This window comes from Hyperolius riggenbachi, chromosome 6, assembly GCF_040937935.1.
Source record: "Hyperolius riggenbachi isolate aHypRig1 chromosome 6, aHypRig1.pri, whole genome shotgun sequence".
In the NCBI taxonomy this organism is placed as follows: Eukaryota; Metazoa; Chordata; class Amphibia; order Anura; family Hyperoliidae; genus Hyperolius; species Hyperolius riggenbachi.
In genome coordinates, this window is record NC_090651.1 from 12,643,677 (window position 1) to 12,665,703 (window position 22,027).

Sequence of the window (22,027 nt, forward strand, 5' to 3'; positions counted from 1 at the left end):
CTGACACCATTATTGTGGTTAGCAAACAGTTGTATAATGGCAGAAGTCCCTCACATCTTAAAGAGAAACTGTAACCAAGACTTGAACTTCATCCCAATCAGTAGCTGATACCCCCTTTCCCATGAGAAATCTATTCCTTTTCACAAACAGATCATCAGGGGGCGCTGTATGGCTGATACTGTGGTGAAACCCCTCCCACAGTGTGATGTGAGGACCATGGTTCTGACATCACACTGTGGGAGCCTTGTTACATTGTGGGAAATAACAGCTGTTTACAGCTGTCTCCAACTGCCAAAAAAGCAAGCAGCTTCTCCTTCCAGTGACATCACCTTCCAGCAGTAAAAATGTCACCATGTAATAAATGTCAGAATGTAAATCAGGCAAAGGAATGATTTTACAAAGGGCAAACACTGACTAAATCATTTATACATAATTATTATAACTCACCTTCAGCTACTGACAGGAAGTGATGTAATTGTGACAGGCTGCATGATGCTAAGATGCACCACACCATTATGCACGTTTAGGGAACAGAGTGTTTGGGGGCATTTTAGCATTAATGGGGACTCCAGGTGGCAAAATAATAACTATACATATATTTTTCAGTACAGTCATCCTTTAAAACAAACCTGAACAACATTTTGTTCCAAATGAGGAAACTTCAAAATCCGAAGAACAGGGACAATGCGAGATCCAAAAGTCAAAGTAAATTAACCCTCCTGGTGGTCTAATGAATTCCGCCAGGAGGCAGCGCAGCAGTTTTTTTTTTGTAAATCATGTAGCGAGCCCAGGGCTCGCTACATGATAGCCGCTGCTCAGCGGCATCCCCCCGCCTGCTTCGATCGCCTTCGGCGATCTCCGATGAGGAATTCCCGTTCAAAGAACGGGATTTCCTGGAGGGCTTCCCTGGGGCGGGATGACGTCACCGACGTTAGCGACGTCGTGACGTCATTGGGAGTCCCGAACCACCCCTCAGCGCTGCCTGGCACTGATTGGCCAGGCAGCGCACGGGGTCTGGGGGGGGGGGCGCGGCGTGACGGATAGCGGTGATCGAGCACGGAGCGGGGGCGATCGGTGTGCTGACACAGATAGCAAAGTGCTAGCTGCGTGCAGCAAAAAAAAATGAAGCAAATTGGCCCAGCAGGGCCTGAGAAAACCTCCTGCGCGAACTACGTTCGGGGTTACCGCCAGGAAGGTTAAAGAATGTAGAAAAAAACAATACAAGATTGGGTTACCCCTAAAACTACTGGTTAGGCAAGTGAGAAAATATTGGTCAGATCCCACTGGTGACTGATCTCTGAATTGTGGTCACTCACACCCTAAAAAACAAAGATTCTTAGGCGAGAGCACAGTGACTCAATGGAGAGAGTGGGAAATGGGCAAAGCGTCCATGCATGGCCCCCAGCATGTCATGTGACCCGTAGCAGGTCAGGTGACACGTCGGGAGCCATATACGGAGGAAGCCAGAAAGCCGCTAGGAGCTTCAGGAAGACTACAAGACATCGCTATCCGCTAAAGGCTCAGTTAGTAAGGTTAAAGTGGACCCAAATTAAAAATACAAGATTTCAGAAATAAAATCTATTTTCTAAATTATAATAATAAATAGCAGCCTTTTTTCAGCTGCATGATGACAAATATAAAATGTTTTACATTTATTAGAGGAACCCCTCCCTTCCTTTCATATTGCCGGTACAGGATCCTGGTGGAGGAGTTAAAAAACAAAACACAGGCTGCTACTGATGATGTCACAGGGGAGGTGATCTCAGCTTGTGTGAGATTTCACATAGACGACGCCCCTGTGAGGGAGGGTAGCTGATGACAAACACACCCATGATCTAAAACCTCCTACTAAGCTCAGAAGTAATGGGTGCCACCTGTATAACCCTAGTTATGAAAAGAGAAGGGTGAGAAGCATGCACTGAAATGCTCATAGGCTTGAAGAAGTGTTTATTTATCTTTGTATGTGTCAGTGATGCAACTAAATATTTTGAATTAAAAAAAAGTTTGGTTTGGGTCCGCTTTAAGTAGTTTATATTATAAAAGGAAAGAGTCTATTTTCAAGTAACATATCTGGTAAGAAATTTGCTTTAAATAAATAAAATAAGGAAAGGCCAAAGCAAAAGAAAGAGGGCGAGAAAGGCTGAGCTGACACCATAACCAACGCATCATAATGTTTCCTAAGCACCGTGACAAACATTAATTATGGTGACATTTCAGTGTCCTCGCTCTCATTTTCCAGCCATTCCCAGCAGCCTTGACAAGGGAAGGAAAAATTACACCTTACCTTGTAGGCTTGTCTCACTCCGCCATTATCAGCGATATTTTCTCCCAGTGTGATGATCCCGCTCACCTGAAAAAAATGAACGTTTCTGTTATATTTCACTTTGTCTCTCCAAGACGACCTGCATTTAATTCCAGGCTTTATAGATGGACTGTAATAAAAGGTTTCAAAGCCAGATATTTCTCTCTTGGAAATAAAAATCAGAGACGAGGCGCGGCGGTCAGGATTTCAAGTGAACCTGTCAGCAGTCCATAAAACACGGTGGTATTTTTGGAACGAGAAGTAAAGGTTTCCCGACTGAACGTGATTTAAACGTTAGAAAGCAATCCACGCAGTTATCTTACAAATGGAATTGATTCTGTTTAGCTACACTTGAATGTGATGATCTATAAATAAAAAAATATATATTTTATATAAACTGTTTGGTCTCCTGTCCGGAATACAAAACCAGACAATGCGCTATAGAGCCTGGCTTCCCAACACATGGAAACCAGGGCTGGTTCTAGTCAATATGGGGCTCCCCAGGCAGGGCTAGACTTTTTGCCACCTGAGGCAAACTTGTGAGGATGCCCCCCCCCCTCCTCTCCCCCCATCCTATCCCTCGATAGGAAGCCTGGAGGAGGGAGTAGCCAGGAAGGGGGAGCAGTGGGCACAGTGGTTGGGAGGGAAGTCAGACCCCCCCACCTAGGGCTCCCCCATCCGCGCTCCCTCTCCAGCTATGATCGCTAAATTTGAAGCCAGCAGTGAGTGTGGAAGCAATTATTTACTTACTTCCTTGTGTTCCACTGCTCGCCGTGTCACTTCCTGCAATGCTACCCTCTTTACTTCAGTTCCAGGTGAGGGAGGGGGACTGACACCCCTCCCCACCGCTGTACGCACTGCTTTCCCTTCCTGGCTGCTACCCCGTCCAGCTCGGCGGCCCCCCACCCACGGCCAGGTGGGCACCGCCCCCCCCCCTTCTGCCCCCTGAGGAACCCACCTCACCCCATCTCATAGTCGGCCTGGGGCTGCCCCCAGGCAAAATTAACATGAGCGCCACCTGACAGACCTTAGGTTCAGACAGGCTTAGATTCAGTTACAAATATATAGACAATAGTGGGTGAATAACAGGGTTAATTGTTTATAATTGTTTAAGAGGGTTAGTATTGTGGGAGGTCAGTTTATCGGTTAGGGTTAGGTGGCTAGGGATAAGCATTGGGAAGGAGATACCATTAGAGAGGGAGGTTAGGGTTCAGCAAGCATGAGTAAAAGGTTCAACATGGTGGGGATCAAGTGTTAAAGCGGGATTGTCAGATCTAAAATCAAATTCCTTTTACCCACTGCTCTGTGTTTATTATGTAGTCTATATGCAGTCTGCATTGCAAGCATTCCAATATAATCATAAATGTTTCTGCTGTAGTGAATCTTATCTCAGTCAGCCTGGCTCTATTTGGTAGATTGCGGAGGGGAGCGAAGCTCATTGTCTCTCCTCCCATGTTCCAGCTCCTCACTGATCGGCTGAGGGCAGTTCAGTGTTACAGGCTGAGGCTGAGAAGGGAAATACACCTCACCCCTGAAATCTGATCTGTGCTGTGCTCACACATGTTTACAAAGCAAGCTAGTTCTTAGAGAAAAAAAGAGTAAGGGAGGAAAGGACATTAGGATTGACTTCAATCAGAGGCAGGAAAGATATAAAATGCCTAAAACAGTTTTCTCTTTATTTACTACGTGAAATTCACTGAAATCAAAACTAAAACTCAGCTTGAGTGGTTTCAGAGAGTCCAGCATAGCCCGGATTTACTTTAATACAGAGCTCTCGAACTGTGCTGCTAATTTACTAATCTTTTAGCAACCATATCTATAACCTGACATGACCCAATCAAGAGCTGCAGAACTTTTTCACGTTAGCAGGGGGCAGTATATTTTAAGCCAGGCCAGATGAGTAGTACCACTTATGTTCTTAAATGACCTACAGGTTCAGAGAACCCTGGTAAACATGGCAAATCTTTACTTTCATTGAAATATATTTTTAAAGATTTTTTTTTTAATTTTTAGTTTTGGACTGGAGAACCTATTTTAATATTTTTACGTAATTAAATAAGTCATGTTCCGAATGCTGCTGCAACATACAGAGATAGCGGACATCTCCATGTTCCTTTCACTCCTCCTGATAGAGAACTGTTGTATCTTTGCAAACAGAAAAAAAAAGAATGGTAGACTTACGTTTTGTCCACCAGCCAGTTCCCAAGTGTAGTTGCCGTACTGGTAGACCATGCATCGGGATTGGTCCTTAAAGTGCATCGCTGAGAAGTTACTCCACCAGTCGAACATGTTTCCGTCCTTGTCAAAATTCCTGCCTGCATTTAATAAATAAATTGATAATTTTAGGCCTTGATTGTATCAATAATTTATCACCAACGGCAATTAACTCATTGGATTACCATTATCATCAAATCCATGAGTAATTTCATGACCGATGACCATGCCAATTCCACCAAAGTTTAATGCTTGAGGTTGGTATTTGCTGAAGAACGGAGGCTGAAGGATTCCAGCAGGAAATACTGCAAAAAGAGGAATTGGTGAAAATTAACGACTTTAGGTCTGGCTAATATTTGAAGAGCACAAACACTGGTCCGCACGACAGCCGTTGCAGCTTCCAGGATGCGGTTGACATTTGAGTGGTTAGGGAGGGACCGTGTTGGAGATGTGCCTACACGGGGCGTCACTGTAACAGATGCAATCTACAATTGCAACCAACCAAAGCTTCCCACCCAATTTATGCAATTCCTGCTAGATTTGATACAGCAGGCAAAGGGTGTATGAAAGTACACCTGATTGGCTGACTGGCGTCTGATGACCAGATAAAGGTAGGAAATTGCTCTAGCTGGGAGTGAGCAATTTGTTTGTAATATTTTAAAAGCCTTAGTCAAATAATGATAATCTCATGGTTATAACTTGCCTGTCCAATGACATCCTCCCCAGTACGCATTTTGCTGGACACAGTGTTATAGGCCATGCACAGCATATTAACGTCACTATGCATGCACAGAGGCTTGCCACAAGTGTTTCTCTATGCAAATACAATAAAAGGGCATGCTAGGCCTATAAAAAAACTTGCCATCATGGCAGAGCACTGCTGTATCCAAGTAAGTCAGCACCTATTCATTAGGGAGACTTGGGCTAGACTCCTTAATACTGCTACTGCCTACTGAACATGCCCTAGTGGCTGCAGCTCAAGCACTTTGAATCTTATTCCATCTAGAGTGCATCAATGCCTCTGTACATAGAACCCTAGCTAGTATTTTTTGTCTTTCCATTGTGACTTTACTTGTTTGAACTTTCTATTGTCTGCTGCCTTCCACAACCTTCTACCTAGAAACCGTTTATGTATGCTGACTACCAGCTCTGACCTACTGGTTAGACCCTAATTACACTTGTCCAGACACTGGCTTACACACTCAACTACTGCTTCGTCAGCATGGTGGTGTAGTGGTTAGCGCTCTTGCCTTGTAGCACTGGGTCCCCGGTTCGAATCCCAGCCAGGTCAACGTCTGCAAGGAGTTTGTATGTTCTCCCTGTGTCTGTGTGGGTTTCCTCTGGGTACTCTGGTTTCCTTCCACATCCCCAAAAACATACAGATAGGTTAATTGGCTTCCCCCAAAATTGGCCCTAGACTACGATACATACACTACACTGGACATATGACTATGGTAGGGATTTAGATTGTGAACTCCTGAGGGACAGTTAGTGACAAGACAATATATACTCTGTACAGCGCTGCAGAAGATGTCGGTGCTATATAAATACTAAATAATAATAATGATTTAGTGATGATGCTGACCCAAATATCTAGATCAGTTGTAAAGAAGCATAAACATCTGAAGAGATACTGGGTAGGGTTGATGCTCGGGTTCAGGTCATCCTCAAGTTCAACTCAAACCTCCACCATTTCAATCAAGCTGCATTTGGCTGGCTATTTAATTGTCCACCGGAATCTGTTTTCCACCGAGGAAATCTACATTTCAATGCGTTTCTGTCCATTTTTAATAAAAGATGGACAACAGATGAAATCAGGTGGACAACCTATGGGAAGGGATGGAAAACTGTCAGTGTTGAACACAGACACCAACTCAAACCAATTGGCACTTCACTGGAGGTCAATTCAAAATCCCACGTTAACCTGAAACTGGGGTTTAATTCGGCTTCTCTGAATCTGAACCAAATTTAGATTAATTTGCCCAACACTAATCCTAGGCACAGTTTCATTCCTACAACACCACAAATGATTACGTATTGCCTGTCCTCACCCTATCCTCAGCACTTTTCATTTTTTAAATAACTACAGACATCACTAAATCCATGTGCTATATATAGTATTAAGATGATTTCAAAAGTGGCCACTAACGATACAATTTGCCAAGCGATCGTTTATGAACAATTATGGGTATGAACAATCAAAAATTATTGTTTTGGGACAACTAATGAACAAAAATCTCCTACCCAATCTGATCAAAATAATGAATTTGATACAATTTTTGGATCAATCCCAGTAATCTGACTGTATTGGTTTGGAGATTTTTGTTTGTTAGTGGTCCCAATTGATCAATTCTGCTTTTTCATAGGAATCTTCGTTTGTAAACATCGTTTGAAAAATAGTATGGTTAGTGGCCTCCTTAAGGCTACTAGCTAGGACAACTATAAAAATAATTTATAATATAACTGATTGTAAATTTCTGTCTTTAGCCTATACCTACCAATTTGATTTCGGTTTGGGGAGTAGAACGCATCCGCCACAGCTGCCCCGATTATCCAGCTGTAGAAAGATTAAACATACAGTGTAATAAGGGTATGTTGAGCTATCACTTGGAAGAACCTCACAACCACCTCAGAACACTAGTAGGCTGTAATAATAACTGCAAAGGTAGTAAACCTTGAATCAATAGGTTTCATCATGACATATAATATGTAGGTGCCCCTACAATTAAAACATTGCAAAAGCAAAATTTGAAAATAACAAAATTTGTATTAAAGAACATCAAAAGCATTTTGCATAACAATAATAAAAAGTACACTATACTATATATTAAAGACAACTCTTAAAGTCCCTCCTGTTTAAAAGCCAGAAGAAAAGATGGCAATGATAATGTTCAAATGCCTGCCAAAGTGCACAACACCACATGACCACCTTTAACCACTTTACCCCCGCCCGTACGAATTTCTCCGTCCCTTTTTCCATCCTTTAACCCCCAGGGACGGAGAAAACCGTACTTCCCGTGCTCCCGCTCGCTGTAGCGCGCACTCCCGCTCGTAAACACGCCGCCCACCGATCGCCCGGAGATCAATGAACGGGAAAATCCATTCCAGTTCGTTGATCTAAGCCCCGCAATGATCCGCTGCTTTTCCGCTAAGCAGCGCGATCATTGTGAAAAAAAAAAACGTACCCAGCCTCCTAGTACTTCCTCCAAGCGTCGCTTGGAGGTCGCATTAAACAAAAAGTTACTGTTGCCAAATAGTAAAACTACACCCTAAATCATTTTTCACATACAAATTCATTCCTGATACACAAAAAATTAACTCATTACCTCCCACACTCCCCATTTTTTTTTTTTTGTAATTAAATTTTTTTTTTAAATTTACAATTAAAAAAAAACCACAAATATTTACCTTAGGGACTGAACTTTTTAAATTTTTATGTCAGGAGGGTACAACACTGTTACTTTATAAACTATGGGCTTGTAATTAGGGATGGACGCAAAACTGAAAAAAAATGCACCTTTATTTCCAAATAAAATATTGGTGCCAAACATTGTGATAGGGACATAATTTAAACGGTTTTATAACCGGGACACATGGGCAAATACATTTCATGGGTTTTAATTACAGTAGCATGCATTATTTAAAAACTATAATGGTCGAAAACTGAAAAATAATTAATTTTTTCCCACATTTTTCCTATTTTCCCATTAAAACATATTTAGAATAAAACAATTCTTGGCATAATGTCCCACCTAAAGAAAGCCTAATTGGTGGCGGAAAAAACAAGATATAGTTCATTCCATTGTGATAAGTAATGATAAAGTTATAGATGAATGAATGTAAGGAGCGCTGAAAGATGAAAATTGCTCTGGTGCTCAAGGGGTAAAACCCCCCAGTGGTGAAGTGGTTAAATGAAACCTGAATTACCTCACCATGTTGGCATGAATAGAAAGCTCCTAAACCAGGAGCTTCCAAGCTGGTAAGAATCACTGAAAGTGACGTCACTTAGTTAGCTCTCATCCAATAATTTCCAGTAATTTGTACAACCCAGAAGCACTGGGCTGCCGTACTTCCATCTGCAATCAAACCAGTCTCCATACCAATTTGAACAATCTAGGGGCTCTACAGTCTGCACACTCTAAAGTAGAATAAAGCCTTGTTATTTCACATATCATGACAGCAGCCCATTCACAAAACCAACAAACATTTCAGGACCCCAGAGAGTCCTCATTGTGAAGGTAACAGAACAGAAATATTACTATTCTTTTCTGTTACCTTGATAAAGGGGACCCCCAGGGCCCCAAAACGGTCGTTGGTTTTGTGAATGGACTGCTTTTGAGTGTGTGGACCCCCTGGATGGTTTTATATATGCTACTTTGGTCCAGCACCTCAGGAATGGTGTGCGACTCCTACTCTGCTATTTCTATACCTTTTTGTGTGCTGGTTAAGACCATTGTGAAGTTAAAGTGACTCTGTAACAAAAATTACAACGTTTTTTCTACCATCCTACAAGTTCCTAAACCTATTCTAATGTGATCTGGCTAACTGCAGCTCTTTCTACTATAACCATCTCTGTAATAAATCAATGTATCTTTCCCCTGTCAGACTTGTCGGCCTGTGTCTGGAAGGCTGCCAAGTTCTTCAGTGTTGAACTGTTCCTCTATGCACACTCCAGTGTGTGTTTTATTTACATAAGCCAGCAGCTTCTCTGCTATCTTATCAGTGATAGAAGAGAGCTGGATAAAATCCTCCTCTGGAGGCTGTGAAAGGAGCTGGTCTGTCACATACTAAGGAATTAACGACATAGGCAGAGCTGTCTGCAGGAAGCCTGTAATGTTCAGTGCATGAGAGAAGCTGGGGACAGAAGGTAAACACACACAAGTGATCTCTTGAGATTCAGAAGTAAGGCTGTATACAGCCTGCTTGTGTATGGATGTATTTTCTATGTGTGGACATGCTGTACATCAACCTACTTCCTGTTTTGGTGGCCATTTTGTTTGTTTATAAACAAACTTTTTAGAACAGTTTTTGACTACTTTTAATGCGGCGGGGAGCGGTGAAATTGTGACAGAGGGTAATAGGAGATGTCCCCTAACGCACTGGTATGTTTACTTTTGTGCGATTTTAACAATACAGATTCTCTTTAAGAAGCTTCCCATTTATGGTGAATCAGGATCCAGTTAGAGGTGATCACATAGGACCTTGTATGTCGGTGGTCAGTAGGAAGTAAGGTATAATCACACTGCTATCTCTTATGGCCACCATCCAGGAATATTCTTATGATATTTCTCATGCATGTGCCTATGCTCCCTGACCTTACATACAGTGGGATGCGAAAGTTTTGGGCAACCTTGTTAATCGTCATGATTTTCCTGTATAAATCATTGGTTGTTATGATAAAAAATGTCAGTTAAATATTTCATATAGGAGACACACACAGTGATTTTTGATTAGTGAAATGAAGTTTATTGGATTTACAGAAAGTGCGCAATAATTGTTTAAATAAAATTAGGCAGTTGCATACATTTGGGCACTGTTATTTTATTGATTCCAAAATTTAGAACTAATTATTGGAACTCCAATCGGCTTGGTAAGCTCAGTGACCCCTGACCTACATACACAGGTGAATCCAATTATGAGAAAGAGTATTTAAGGGGGTTAATTGTAAGTTTCCCTCTTCTTTTAAATTTCTCTGAAGAGTAGTACCATGGGGGTCTCAAAACAACTCTCAAATGACCTGAAGACAAAGATTGTTCACCATCATGGTTGAGGGGAAGGATACAGAAAGCTGTCTCAGAGATTTCAGCTGTCTGTTTCCACAGTTAGGAACATATTGAGGAAATAGAAGACCACAGGCTCAGTTCAAGTTAAGGGTCGAGGTGGCAGACCAAGAAAAATCTTGGATAAACAGAAGCGACGAATAGTGAGAACAGTCAGTGTCAACCCACAGACCAGCACCAAAGACCTACAACATCATCTTGCTGCAGATGGAGTCACTGAGCATCGTTCAACCATTCGGCGCACTTTACACAAGGAGAAACAGAACCACTTGAGGTATGCTAAAGCACATTTGGACAATCCAGCTTCATTTTGGAATAAGGTGCTGTGGACTGATGAAACTAAAATTGAGTTATTTGGGCATAACAAGGGGCATTATGCATGGAGGGAAAAGAACACAGCATTCCAAGAAAAAGACCTGCAACCTACAGTAAAATATGGTGGTGGTCCCATCATGCTGTGGGGCTGTGTGGCCAGTGCAGGGACTGGGAATCTTGTCAAAGTTGAGGGACACATGGATTCCACTCAGTATCAGCAGATTCTGGAGACCAATGTCCAGGAATCAGTGACAAAGCTGAAGCTGCGCCGGGACTGGATCTTTCAACAACACAAACACTGGTCCACATGACAGCCCAGGGGCCCCAGGTCTCTCTCACTCATTGGGGCCCCCAAACCACCATGCGACACCTAGAGGGAAGTGCGGGCAAGCCCTGGACCTCTCACCTCCAGGGAACTCACCCCACCACCTCTAAACTGAATGCCAACTGCAACAAACACAATTGCTAACTTCCAGTCAGAGCAATATCCTGCCTCTATCTGGCCAGCAGACGCTAGTCAGCCAATCAGGTGCACTGTCATACACCCTTTGCCTGCTGTACCATACCTAGCAGGAATTACATAGATTAGCATTCAGGTGGGAGGCTTCGGTTGGACGCAATCGTGAATTGCGTCGTTTAACAGGGACGCCCCGTGTAGGCACATCTCCCACACGGTCCCCTCCCTAACCACTCACCTGTCAACCACATCCTAGAAGCTGCAAAAAGTAAATTTAAAATCACAAACACTGGTCCACATGACAGCCCAGGGGCCCCAGGTCTCTCTCACTCACTGGGGCCCCCAAACCACCATGCGACACCTAGAGGGAAGTGCGGGCAAGCCCTGGACCTCTCACCTCCAGGGAACTCACCCCACCACCTCTAAACTGAATGCCAACTGCAACAAACACAATTGCTAACTTCCAGTCAGAGCAATATCCTGCCTCTATCTGGCCAGCAGACGCTAGTCAGCCAATCAGGTGCACTGTCATACACCCTTTGCCTGCTGTACCATACCTAGCAGGAATTACATAGATTAGCATTCAGGTGGGAGGCTTCGGTTGGACGCAATCGTGAATTGCGTCGTTTAACAGGGACGCCCCGTGTAGGCACATCTCCCACACGGTCCCCTCTCTAACCACTCACCTGTCAACCGCATCCTAGAAGCTGCAAAAAATAAATTTAAAATCACAAACACTGGTCCACATGACAGCCCAGGGGCCCCAGGTCTGGATCTTTCAACAAGACAACTAGCCGATGTAACGATCGGTGTCAGCAAGAACTAATTTTCTGATTATTGGTGATCTGCAGTATCACCAATAATACAGATGCTATACCTGATTATGTGGTGATCTGCAGAATCACCAATAATGCGAGTATAGCAAGACACAGGACACCCAGGTGTAAGATAAGTGTTTGGTGCAACAGTAAATATGGATAGAGATACCCACTATCCCAGAGGAGCTGGTAAAAGGAGGTATCTCTAAAGAACACAGTAATCAGTACTCCAGCAGGCTGGAGACACAGATGAGTAGTGATAGGTTCACCCGAGGAGCGGGTGATGCACACTAAGACAATGTATACTGATCACTCGTGGAGCGGCAGGTGATCACCTGAGGGGTAGGAGATCCAGACAGTACCGCGTAGCTAGTCACCTGAGGAGCAGGTGATTAAGACTGTATTGCAGCTATCTACCTGAGGAGCAGGTGATTAAGACTGTACTGCAGCTATCTACCTGAGGAGCAGGTGATTAAGACTGTATTGCAGCTATCTACCTGAGGAGCCGCTGATTAAGACTGTACTGCAGCTATCTACCTGAGGAGCAGGTGATTAAGACTGTACTGAAGCTATCTACCTGAAGAGCAGGTAATTCAGACTGTACTGCAGCTATCAACCTGAGGAGCAGGTGATTACTAAACTGAGAATCCCTCACCAGAACTAATCTCACTGGTGAGGGCAGAAGAGTCAGACACGCAGGTTCGGCAACACACGGAAGGATACAGTACAAAGGCAGAAGACTGAATCAGAGTGAGGTATAAGCTAAGTCGGCAACTAGATCAGATAGGCAAAGGCACAGAATCAAAAGACGGAAGAGTAGTCAAGGCAAGCAGAGGGTCATAACAAATAATACAATTCAATTAGTTCTTAAAGTTATCAACAGAATCTGGCTAAGTGTGGATCCCCAGCTCCTGCTGGTTCTAGCACACTTTCGGATCTGACTAAGGGTCTGAGTGCTAACACATAGCATATGCAACAGCAGACGAGGAACAACTGACAGGCATGTCCTATATATACTGGAAGCGCTCCTTAGCGCTGCCCTAGTCACTTAGCCAATCAGGATCAGTGTTGGAGTCAGCTGACCGGTGGATCAGCTGACTCCCCTTCTGCTTGCATAAAGATCCTGTCTGTGCGCGCGCGCGCATAGACCTCAGTCTATGTGCGACTGAAGGAGCAGGCAAAGTTCCATCATGTAACAGCGCGGCGGAGGCCGCTGGCTGAGACGCGGGGATAGCCGCCATGCCGCTCAGCGCTGCGGCGGCCTCCCCCGCATTCACCATAGTCCCAGGCACAACTCTATCATGTACCCGCGCACTGGAAACCGCCGGCTGAGACGCGGAGATAGCCGCCATGCCGCTCCCTGTTGCGGCGGCATCTCCGCTATGTTTTACAGCTGAAACGCTGCTCAAAATCCACTAAGACATTCATGCAGAGGAACAAGTACAACGTTCTGGAATGGCCATCTCAGTCCCCAGACCTGAATATAATTGAAAATCTGTGGTGTGAGTTAAAAAGAGCTGTCCATGCTCGGAAGCCATCAAACCTGAATGAACTAGAGATGTTTTGTAAAAAGGAATGGTCCAAAATACCTTCAACCAGAATTTAGACTCTCATTGGAACCTACAGGAAGCGTTTAGAAGCTGTAATTTCTGCAAAAGCAGGATCTACTAAATATTGATTTCATTTCTTCTCTGTGGTGCCCACATTTATGCACCTGCCTAATTTTGTTTAAACAATTATTGCGCACTTTCTGTAAATCCAATAAACCTCATTTCACTTCTCAAATATCACTGTGTGTGTCTCCTATATGATATATTTAACGGACATTTTTTTATGGTAACAAGTTCAACCAACAATTTATACAGGAAAATCTTGACAATTAACAAGGTTGCCCAAACTTTCGCATCCCACTGTATATAGTTTGCAATGCATACTAAAGATGCTATTATTCACCCACAATTCTCCTGGAAAGTAAGACTTGAGATATTTTCCTAGGCAGAGTCCCCTGATGCAGGCCTCATAGATGCCTTTTACTAATAAAAACAGTTTCTTGGCAATATAACATTGGTAAAGTTGAGTATTTAGCAAAACAAGCAAACAGCAAAGCTCACATGGCAGGTTCCCTTTGAAACCACTGTTCCATTGTCCTCCACTATCCACTTGAAACACTTACGCATCTGGATCAACCGGCTCTCGCAGCTTCTTCAAGCTCTTCTGAGCCCCGGCTTTTAAAATCTCCAGTATATTTTCAAAGTATTTTTCTTCACTGAAGTTTAACTGCGGAGACAGAAAAGAAAAAAATCAATACGTTATGCGCTTTGACTGCTCTAAACAGAGGCCTACGCGTTTTATTTATTTATTTCTTTTTCTTTTTGTCTCAAGGCTATTATTTTTGTAAAGCTGCCTCTCGGTAATAATCCTCCAGCGAGAAGCTCTGCAATTATCCCCTGACCTTCCCTCCACTGTATAAGCACTTTATGATGCGGCTCCGAGCTGTCACAAGTGCTGTTCAAGTCCCCGCAAATCAAAGCGGCGGCGCCCAACTGCTCTGACCTACGATAGTTGGTTTGAACCGCCGGATTGAAGAAAAAAATGACACTCAAAGCTATTTTAGAGAATGCCGTCGGTTTAAAGGCCACCTATCATGCATGAATTGTTATGTCACCACCGGAGCAAACTTGATCTATTTCTTATATGGAAAGTAAACTGGAAGGGAAATGTATGGGGTGAATTCAGTGCTGTATATAGAGGAGACGATCTCCAAGGCACATATTCATTTGGATACTATCTTTACTAACTTTGGCTCGTTTGTACACAGGGTGACCATACTGTCTTGCCGCTGCAAGGCTGTTAACTAGCCAACCCCGCCATTGCCACATAACACCAATCCTTTGCTCACTACACTGGCTACCAATAAAATGGAGAGTTCTGTTTAAGATTGGCTTATTGACAGGCATACATCTTGCCTGTAGATGTTACTGCTGTACATGCATTACTGCATAAGATTACCTAGACTGTTGTGAGTCGTTGGTTCCTGTTTTGCTCTGGCTGGAGACACAGAGTTAAGACTGTGTAGAAAGTTGGTGAATCCTGCAAATAAATCTAGTTCAGTAATCCTGCCACCGTAACTACTGAACACACAAATGTTGTTTATCCCTTTGCAAGTGCTTGGCCTTACAGATATCACTGTATGTGAGGATGGCCTCAATATTTAAATAGACTCTGTAACCAAATTTTCAGCCTTATTTCTTCTATTCAATAAGTTCCTATACCTGTTCTAATGTGCTCTGGCTTACTGCAGCCTTTTCTAGTTGCACTGTCTCTGTATTATATCTAATCTTCTTTCCTTTGTCGAGTCTTGTCAGCCCAGAGAGAAATGTGCTGCGATAGGGAGAAGTTATGCACGCCTCCCCACGTGTGTGTTTTGTTTATTAGTCACAGCCAGCGTCTCTGCTCTCAGCCAGCCTGTCTGTGACTTTGTGAACAGCTGTGAGTGCAGAAAGATCAGTTCAAAGCCTAGACAAGCAGCCAAGGCAACAAGTGGGAGAAATATTACAGCAGTGAAGTCACGTTTCAGAGGAGCCTCTACAAACAGGCACCTGCTCTGATGATGCATTTCCAGTTTGGCGGCCATCTTCATTGTTTACAAAAACAATTAATAAAACAGTGATTTGTTTTCACCAAGAAAGCAGCAGGAGTGGCGAAAATGTCACAGAGGGGGCTAGGAGAAGACTACAAACAGGTTGGTACTTTTATTTATGTAAGATTTTCACAGTACAGATTCTCTTTAAAAAACATTGCTCTAGAAGAACCAGAGGAGGGTGGCTAAAAAGCACATGTGAGCACCTGGCCCTTCACATTCTATGATGGCTGTTATAATGTGGCCTCCATCACACTGAGCAGTCAGCATATATCATGGTCACCTGATCACTTTTTCTAGAATATTTACTTTTCATATAACATAATTAAATGTGTTGTTACTATGTTTTAAACCATGTAGCAAAATACCTTTTTTGATGCTGAAAGCAGATACCGTTACCTATGTTATTAAGAGAAAAAGCATTATCCTAGAGAAGAAGCATTATTATTATTATTATTATTATTGCTACATTTTCTACAATTACACATATATTTTAACACATGTCGGAGTTGCTTCGCAAAACTTTTCTCACAAATGTTCTCACCTTACTGAATGTTCACCTAAACTGTAAGGAGAGATAGTAAATGAGATAAAACAGACAAAGTCCATAATACAATTCTCCTTTTCCCCTAAGTTTTCTGCCAGGAGATAATTTTTCAAGTTATCTAAAAAAAAATTCTTTTCAACGCTTAATATTTGAAAAAGTGCTATAAGCATGAGTAAATAGTAATTCATACAAAAAAGTAGGCAAAAAATAAATATGAAACTTTTTTTTAGAGTTTTAAACTTTAACGATATTTGATTAGTGAGGATTGAAAATGCCTCAAAGTTAAGTTGATAATGGCCATAGGGGCTGATGCACTAACCGCCGGCAATATTACCGTTACTACCGCCAGCGGTATACCACTTATTACGCAATTAGCGCAACCTGCTGTGCATGGGTAATGCAAACGTTGCTATGGTAAGGTGTACTATGCGAGTTGTGTAACACGAGCTAATGTAGTAATGCTACAGACTAATTGCGTAAAGCTCAGTACATTGCTGGCGGTAGCAACCGGTAATACTGATGTGCGCTGCCTGCGCACGGCAATATTACCTGTGGTTAGTGCATCGACCCCATTGAGAAATCATACATGAGTTAGAAAAAGAGGAGGGATCATTTGTGAGTTTTCTCCTAGGTGATACTTCAACAACTTGCAATAATACTAAATATACTCAAAAATACTCATACTTATTTTTACGGTACTACAAAGTGCTCAAAAGTTATTTTAAACATAAGATTAAAAATTATCCCTTAGGAGAAAAATCAGGAGCAAAAGTTAATTTCGTATAGGTCTTGAGAGATAGTTCATGAGATACAACAGTTAAAGTGAACCTGAGGTGAAAATAAACTGATGAGATAAACATTTATATTTATGCTCCTACTCCTAAAAATTATTTTTTCAGATATCCCATGGCTTTATTTTATATTTAAACATTTACAAAGTACTGTATATACTCGCATATAAGCTGACCCGTGTATAAGCCAAGGTACCCACTCTTCCCTTAGAAACCAGGAAAAAGTGATTGACTTGTGTATAAGCCCCATCCCCAGTATAGCGGACTCCACAGTAGCCAGATGTGCCCCCAGTACAAGTCAGCATCCCCACCCCATACCCAGCTGTGCCCCAAGAATGATACAGCTATGTCTCAAGACACCACTAGATGGCGGCATAGATATGAGACAAAGTGATTGCCACACAGGAAGAATCCCCGATTACTGCACCACTTGCAGTCTCTGCTCCACAAGCCAGGGGACACAGGTGGTCTTGAGCAGCCCACTCTGCACACCATTCTGCAGGGGATAGAGGCACGGACACAGCAGGGAGCCAGCTGGCAAGAGCAGGATCACTAGTGCATGATCCTTATGCTCCTCTGCCAGTAACAAAACCTGCTCCAACCTCCCCTCTGCTCCACTGACTCGCATATAAGCCGAGGGGGTAACTTTTCAGCATATTTTTTGTTCTGAAAAATTGGGCTTATACGCGAGTATATAAGGTAGGTTAAATATTTTATGGTTTCTAATCAGTGGCAGCCTAATAAGTGTTCCGGGGATAGAAAAAGGTCAATAGCTCATGTATTTTATCTCTCCCTGCTCTCAGGAGTTGTATTCTGCCATGGAAACTTTTATGGTTGTAATCTGCTTATCAGTGATGTTTACTATATTCCCAACAAGGTACCGACAAGACAGAAGCTGTCACTTCCATGCCTAGAAATGAACTCTTTCAGGCAGCAAAATAAAACAGGTAAAACAGCCTGGCTATAATTATGTTTTTCGCTGTACATACACATGTTTATCTCATCATGTCACATGTTGCCTCGGGTACACTTTAAAGGGACACTTAAGTAAAAAAAAAAAAAATGAGTTTTACTCACCTAAGGCTTCCAATAGCCCCCTGCAGCTGTCCGGTGCCCTCGCCGTCTCCCTCCGATCCTCCTGGCCCCACCGGCAGCCACTTCCTGTTTCGGTGACAGGAGCTGACAGGCTGGGGACGCGAGTGATTCTTCGTGTTCCTGGCCACAATAGCGCCATCTATGCTACTATAGCATATATCATATACCATATAGCAGCATAGAGGGTGCAAATGTGTCTGGGAACACGAAGAATCACTCACGTCCCCAGCCTGTCAGCTCCTGTCACCGAAACAGGAAGTGGCTGCCGACAGGGCCAGGAGGATCGGAGGGAGACGGCGAGGGCACCGGACAGCTGCAGGGGGCTATTGGAAGCCCTAGGTGAGTAAAACTCATTTTTTTTGTTTGATTAAGTGTCCCTTTAAGGGGAGATATCTCATGATATAAGACAAATAAGGAGAGATTTCTGGTTCTTGTTCAAACAATTCGATTGTGTCCAATCATCCTCGGCCGAATACTCACCGCTGTCATCTCCTGGTCCAGTTTTTCATTCTGGTCTTCCAAAATGTAGTCTGCGTATCCGATTTGCTCTTTAATAGATAATGCCTGGGAAAGAGGCAACAGAGGATTCAGCAACATAATCTATGAATTAACAAAGTTAATCTATAATTTATTCTGTTTTAGACTGAAAACCTTTGGAGAAACCTGTGAGGATCAAAATATGGAGGCAGCAGGGGCATATCTAGATAATATAGAGCCTATAGCAAACACCGAAATGGTGTGTCCACCCCAACCCCCAGTCAAAGCTCCCTTCCCCTCTGCCTCCTTTCTCGTGTACATGTGTTATGGTTGCCTGTGTGTTTTTGGCTCGGGATGTTGCTGAAGTTACTTTTTTGGAAATATCTCTTCTTGTTCCCCTTTGTCCTCTTTTCTAACACTAATCCAAGTGTGCCCTACCTACATCATTTAAGTGATATAGTATACAGAGGCGCCAATAGAGTAAAAGTAGTACCAATTAAAATTAATAAAAAGGTGTGGGAGGTAAGGGTGGACTTACCCACCCAACAACAAACACAAGCACTGATTCAAATATGATGCAAAAATATAAATTTAATAAATTTAAATTTTGCATCATATTTGAATCAGTGCTTGTGTTTGTTGTTGGGTAGGTAAGTCCACCCTTACCTCCCACACCGTTTATTGATTTTAATTGGTACTACTTTTACTCTTTTGGCACCTCTGTATACTATATCACAATTTGATCCACCTGGTGGATGGGTGTTGACACCCTCTTTTTTCTATCTACGGAGAGCGACTTTTTTAACCTGAGCGAGGACAGGTCTAATCTCCTCGTCTGCGATAGAGATTCGGCAACCCAGACTTGTGAGTATAACTCAAATTGACCATTCACTTATGCCAATTATACAACAATAATACAATATCGGGGGCTCTCGATTGTCTCTCTTTTTCTTTATTACATAATTTAAGTGGCCATGTTCCCCAGCTAACAGAATTAATCTGATCTGAGGTCTGAGTGACGGGGAGGAATGGGGGCAGCCATGGGGGAGCAGCACAGGTGCAGGCATGGGGGAGCAGCACAGGGGCAGGCATGGGGTGCAGCACAGGAGCAGGCATGGTGGCACAGCACAGGGGCAGGCATGGGGTGCAGCACAGGTGCAGGCATGGGGTGCAGCACAGGAGCAGGCATGGTGGCACAGCACAGGGGCAGGCATGGTGGCACAGCACAGGGGCAGGCATGGGGGAGCAGCACAGGGGCAGGCATGGGGTGCAGCACAGGAGCAGGCATGGTGGCACAGCACAGGGGCAGGCATGGGGTGCAGCACAGGTGCAGGCATGGGGGAGCAGCACAGGAGCAGGCATGGTGGCACAGCACAGGGGCAGGCATGGGGTGCAGCACAGGTGCAGGCATGGGGGAGCAGCACAGGGGCAGGCATGGTGGTGCAGCACAGGAGCAGGCATGGTGGCACAGCACAGGGGCAGGCATGGTGGCACAGCACAGGGGCAGGCATGGGGGCGCAGCACAGGGGCAGGCATGGGGGAGCAGCACAGGGGCAGGCATGGCGGTGCAGCACAGGGGCAGGCATAATGGAGCAGCACAGGGGCAGGCATGGGGCACAGCACAGGGGCAGGTATGGGGCACAGCAAAGGGGCAGGCATGATGGTGCAGCACAGGGGCAGGCATGGGGTGCAACACAAGAGCAGGCATGGGGAGCAGCTTAGGGGCAGGCATGGGGGGCAGCACAGGGGCAGGCATGGGGGCACAGCACAGGAGCAGGCATGGGGGCACAGCACAGGGGCTGGCATGGGGGCACAGCACAGGGGCAGGCATGGTGGCCCAGCACAGGGTCAGGCATGGGGGAGCAGCACAGGGGCAGGCATGGGGGAGCAGCACAGGGGCAGGCATGGCGGTGCAGCACAGGGGCAGGCATAATGGAGCAGCACAGGGGCAGGCATGGGGCACAGCACAGGGGCAGGTATGGGGCACAGCAAAGGGGCAGGCATGATGGTGCAGCACAGGGGCAGGCATGGGGCGCAACACAAGAGCAGGCATGGGGAGCAGCTTAGGGGCAGGCATGGGGGGCAGCACAGGGGCAGGCATGGGGGCACAGCACAGGGGCAGGCATAGTGGCACAGCACAGGGGCAGGCATGGGGGCACAGCACAGGGGCAGGCATGGGGGAGCAGCACAGGGGCAGGCATGGCGGTGCAGCACAGGTGCAGGCATAATGGAGCAGCACAGGGGCAGGCATGGGGCACAGCACAGGGGCAGGTATGGGGCACAGCAAAGGGGCAGGCATGATGGTGCAGCACAGGGGCAGGCATGGGGCGCAACACAAGAGCAGGCATGGGGAGCAGCTTAGGGGCAGGCATGGGGGGCAGCACAGGGGCAGGCATGGGGGCACAGCACAGGGGCAGGCATAGTGGCACAGCACAGGGGCAGGCATGGGGGCACAGCACAGGGGCAGGCATGGGGGAGCAGCACAGGGGCAGGCATGGCGGTGCAGCACAGGGGCAGGCATGGGGTGCAACACAAGAGCAGGCACGGGGAGCAGCTTAGGGGCAGGCATGGGGGGCAGCTCAGGGGCAGGCATGGGGGCACAGCACAGGAGCAGGCATGGGGGCACAGCACAGGAGCAGGCATGGGGGCACAGCACAGGGGCAGGCATGGGGGGCAGCACAGGGGCAGGCATGGGGGCACAGCACAGGAGCAGGCAAGGGGGCACAGCACAGGGGCAGGCATGGGGAGCAGCACAGGGCAGGCATGGCGGCACAGCACAGGGGCAGGCATGGCAGTGCAGCACAGAGACAGGCTTGGGGTGCAGCGCAGGAGCAGGCATAGCGCACATTGCACGAGCCATATCTGCACCCCTCTAGATACGCCTCTTGGAGGCTGCCATTATTTATCTTCTTGTAATTCAACACTCTGGCTGCCATCATCATTCTGATTTCCCTGCCTAGTAAATTGCTGACCTGAAATATGCAGCTCACCACATCTGAAAGGGTTGCACAGCAGTACATATATTTCTGGAGCTAACTAATTTTGTTGTGGGGTAATCTATAAGATGTAGTTACTGACACTTGGCTATATCAGCTTTGCAACTCTATTTTCATTGGTGGTTTGTCACACCTCGCCTTTTATTTGCCTAACCCCACCCAGTCCTCCAAGTGCAGAATGCCTCTCCTGATGTCTAACCATACCTCCCCCTCTAAAGTAAACCTCTTCTTGATACCTAACCGTTATTGCCCCTCTTAACTTTAACCACTGTACGCTGGTGTGGACTTCTGAAAGTAGAAGGAAACTACAACATACTTTTATGCACTGGGCATCTTTTAACACCATTCCACAATGACAACTCCCATATTTTCCTTCCTCACCTCCAGCCATCCAATCACTATTTACTATTTATTTGGATTGTTTTAGTTATTTGGCCCATCGTGGCTGAGGTCAGTGTGAGTTATTTTCTGGGTTAGGATTTGCATATTTGGCCCGTCGTGGCTGAGGTCAGTGTGAGTTATTTTTCTGGGTTAGGATGACTTTCGACTTTCAGAACAGATTAAGTAAATGATTACACACTGGTTCTTATCACTC

General features: G+C 44.9%; 1 protein-coding gene across 2 annotated transcripts in view; it reads right to left on the reverse strand.

Annotated features, from left to right (window-relative positions):
* MMEL1 (membrane metalloendopeptidase like 1) overlaps positions 1-22,027 on the reverse strand; it is a 251,965-nt gene that overhangs the window by 16,451 nt on the left and 213,487 nt on the right. For both annotated transcript variants that reach the window (XM_068238852.1, XM_068238851.1), the window contains exons 15-20: positions 18,440-18,523; positions 14,060-14,163; positions 7,015-7,073; positions 4,702-4,821; positions 4,484-4,617; positions 2,285-2,350 (exon numbers count right to left, since the gene is read on the reverse strand). In XM_068238852.1, the coding sequence (XP_068094953.1) occupies positions 2,285-2,350; positions 4,484-4,617; positions 4,702-4,821; positions 7,015-7,073; positions 14,060-14,163; positions 18,440-18,523 (567 nt within the window). The remainder of the gene's footprint in view (positions 1-2,284; positions 2,351-4,483; positions 4,618-4,701; positions 4,822-7,014; positions 7,074-14,059; positions 14,164-18,439; positions 18,524-22,027) is intronic.